Source organism: Corvus brachyrhynchos, unplaced genomic scaffold (genome assembly GCF_000691975.1).
Source record: "Corvus brachyrhynchos isolate BGI_N302 unplaced genomic scaffold, ASM69197v1 scaffold490, whole genome shotgun sequence".
NCBI classification, from domain to species: domain Eukaryota; kingdom Metazoa; phylum Chordata; class Aves; order Passeriformes; family Corvidae; genus Corvus; species Corvus brachyrhynchos.
In genome coordinates this window covers 1,454,466-1,457,709 of record NW_008235774.1, presented here as the reverse complement: position 1 = coordinate 1,457,709, position 3,244 = coordinate 1,454,466, and the positions used below count along the sequence as shown (strand labels likewise).

The 3,244-nt window shown below is 59.4% G+C and overlaps 1 protein-coding gene across 1 annotated transcript in view; it reads right to left on the bottom strand.

The window, feature by feature from the left end:
* The window catches only part of CHPF (chondroitin polymerizing factor), a 5,199-nt gene extending 2,467 nt beyond the window's left edge, over positions 1-2,732 (bottom strand). The window contains exons 1-4 of the mRNA XM_008645131.2: positions 2,230-2,732; positions 1,579-2,143; positions 1,212-1,394; positions 3-785 (exon numbers count right to left, since the gene is read on the bottom strand). Coding sequence (XP_008643353.1) covers positions 3-785; positions 1,212-1,394; positions 1,579-2,115 — 1,503 coding nt within the window. The 5' untranslated portion in view covers positions 2,116-2,143; positions 2,230-2,732. The remainder of the gene's footprint in view (positions 1-2; positions 786-1,211; positions 1,395-1,578; positions 2,144-2,229) is intronic.
* Between the last annotated feature and the right edge of the window lie 512 nt (positions 2,733-3,244).

Here is a 3,244-nt window from a genome sequence, read left to right as displayed (position 1 = left end):
TCTGTCCCCACCCCAGCCACAAAGAAAAGTGTGTCCACGGGATGCTTCTTGGAGATAATGTCCATGACCTTGATTTGGGAGGGTGCATCTGTCTTAACACTGATCCAGGGGATCTTTATGTCCACATACTTGCGCTCATACTCGGTGATCTGGGACTTCACAGAGGCGAAGATGTCATTCTGGGTGACCTGCTGGGCCTCAAAGGGGTCATAGATGAAGAGGAAGGTGAGCACTGCATTCTCACTGCTCTCAAAAGCGGCTGCCGCATAAGTCTCCAAAAAGCGGGCAGCGTAGTCCCGGTCGTGGGCCGTCAGCGGCAGGGTGACATTGATGCGACTGGCCTCCGTCACGTAGGGCATGGGGATGATCTCCACCTCGCTGAGGGGCCGTACCAGGTGCACTCGCTTAGTGACGGAGTGGCTGGGCCCCTTCTGGGTGACCACCTCCACCTGAAGGTCCAGCGTGTACTCCATGCCACGTGTGGGGTCGAAGCGCCGGTATCCGTTCACCAGCTGCTGCTTGCGGACATGGAGCACTGGCTGGTACTTGCGGTTTAGCTCCTCCATGGCCGTGGCCACCACATCAGCCACGTCCGCCAGATCCACACCATGCAGCTCACACTTGGGGGAGCCATCCACACAGGCATAGACCTGCTCCTCTGTGAAGTAGTCCCAGCGTAGCACCTCAAAGCGGGTTTTGGGCTGGAATGGGGGTGGGATGCCAATGGGCCATGTGGCGACATGATCCCCATCAGCAGACAGGCTGCTGGCATTCTGGATCTCCATCTGCGAGACAAGAGATGGAGGAGTGAGAGCCAAGGCAGGCACAAGTAGATCTTCCAGCTCTGGCAGCACTCAGGCTGACTTCTGATACTCAGAGATCAGCCAGAGCTGGCTCAAAGAGCAGTGCCAGAACAACTCTATCCTCAACCTGACTCCTGTCCAGCACATCAGGTTTTCTCCCCCACCCTATGTAGCCTTTGTGACAGATATCTGCACTCTTCTGGCTTCATCACCCTGAACCACCACAGCACGTCCACGACCCATCTAGGTCCAAAGCTGCTTTCCAGACAGCACCACTGCCTCTGCAGCCACATGAGCTCAGCTGATCCTGTCCAACAGAAGGATCAGGTGAGACACCCGCAGAGAAACTAGAAAGCCCACGGGGATGACAAATGGAATCAAGGCCCTCCCAGCCAAGCCAGGTCTCACCTGGAGCTGCTGGATCTCCTGATAGGTTCTCTCAAGCTCCACCTGTGCGAAGTACTTGTGCAGCCGGTACATCTGGAGGGGATCCAGCACAGGGTGGACAGTGAAGGCGCTCTGGAAACGGAGGTCGGTCTCCCGTTCAGGGTCTGCGTTCTTCCCCAGCTCAAAATAGTGGTAATGCAGACCCTGTGCCAGCCAGGAGAGATAGGTCACAGCCAGCCCCAACCTGTACTCCCACACCACCAGATGCCAGCACAGCAAGCTCAAAGGATGTCAGGGTGCAACAGCTAGTCCTCCCAGGACCTGGGAGCCCAAAGGGAGGAGGGAAAACACTGGGCCAGGATCCAGCCATCTCTTCTGCAGAACCTACCTCATGTTCCTCAGCACAGTTGACACCTGTGTAGTCAATGATGCAGCGGCCCAGCCACTCATCGGGCCGGGCACTGAGGATGTCATTGCGGCAGCTCTCCAGGTGCTGCTGCAGGAGCAGGAGGAGGCTGCGGGACAGCAAGTAGCCAAACCCTCCATAGCAGTAACGTCCCTCAGTGTCCCCACCGATGAACTCCTCAGGACGACCCAGGTAGAGGTGGGTGTCAATGCTGAGGTGGGCAACCAGGCGGCTGATGCGGTGCGCCTCTGTGTAGGTATCATCCTGCACCAGGAAGAACCAGTCGAAATCATTCACGTAGTGGTCCAGAAGGTACCTGACGGTCTGGTACATGTTCCAGATGGGCCGCTCATCACTGTGCGTCACCACCGTCATGCCATGGGGCACCTTGCGGCCCCGCGTGCCTGTGAAGTACACCAGGCGCTCCAGGCGGTGGGCCAGCGTGCGGTTGACAGCCACCCCCAGTGTGTTCAGCGTGCTCTTGGAGGTCAGCACACCCACAAAGAGTCGCTGCCGCATCCCCAGCTCTGTGCTGATGTACCGGGTCCTGCAAGAAGATGACAACATATGGCCCCTAGGGCACTGCAACCCACCCCAGCCTGCACCCTCCCCATCGTAACCATTGGCACCAACCTCGGTTCCTCTGCAGGAACTGCTCCCAGGCTTCAGCCAGGCACACAAGACATCACCCCAGTGTCACCAGCTGCTACTACGCCTGTGTCAGAGGCACTGCAGAGCACTTTGCTGAGGTCCCCCGTCAACTTGAGACCAAGGGGGACCCTACCTTCCCACGAGCTGGGCAGTCCAGCTCAAAACAGATGCTCTCAAAAGGCTGAGCACAGCTAAAAGCAGGAAACAGGGCAGCACAACCCAGCTCTAGCAGGGACATGACCCACCAGATACCCCAACCACGAGGTTAGCCCCAGCCCCACCCAGGTGCTGAACTGGGAAGCACCTTCCTGCCACCCCTGCCAGGCATACTGCTCTAGAGCAGGCAGGCAGGAGAGCCCATGCTGACCTCCCTGGGGATGCCAGGCCCCACACAGGTTGCTGAAGCCAGCAAGGAGCTGGTTGTGTCCCCCTCCCCACCACGGCCTCCTGCTGTTGCACTCACAATGACTTTCAGGTTTAATTCTCCCAGTCTGGCGCAGTAGCAGGAAGCGACCCCCCCATCACGTCCCCCAACCGCCGCCTGGTACACAGTGGCCCCATTCAGCCCCCTTCATCCACCCACCACCTCGCCAGGACAAGGAGGCCCTTTCACTGCCTGTTCCCTGTCATCCAGGGGACGCTGGGACGGGGCTGCAGCCGACTCCGACTCCGGAGCAGGCTGGCGTTTACAGCACTGGGTGGGGACATGCCACTACGGGAGGGGTCCCTGCTCGGACAAGAGGGGACCGTAGCAGGGTGCCCGGCAGCACGTGCTGCAGAGCGGGCAGCAGCATGGGCAGGAGGCTCTTCCGCTGCAGGCTGCAGGTAAAGTGGGGCACAAGGGAGGAAAGGAAGCAGCTGGGAAAGGCCCTCACAGTGAGGAAAAACCCGTCTGCAACCCTAGGTGGCTGAAGGGAGGGCAAAGCACACCGCTGGGCCTTCTGTCACGCCCCCCTGTAAAGTCCCCCAGCCCCGGCACGGCAGGCACCTGAAGCTC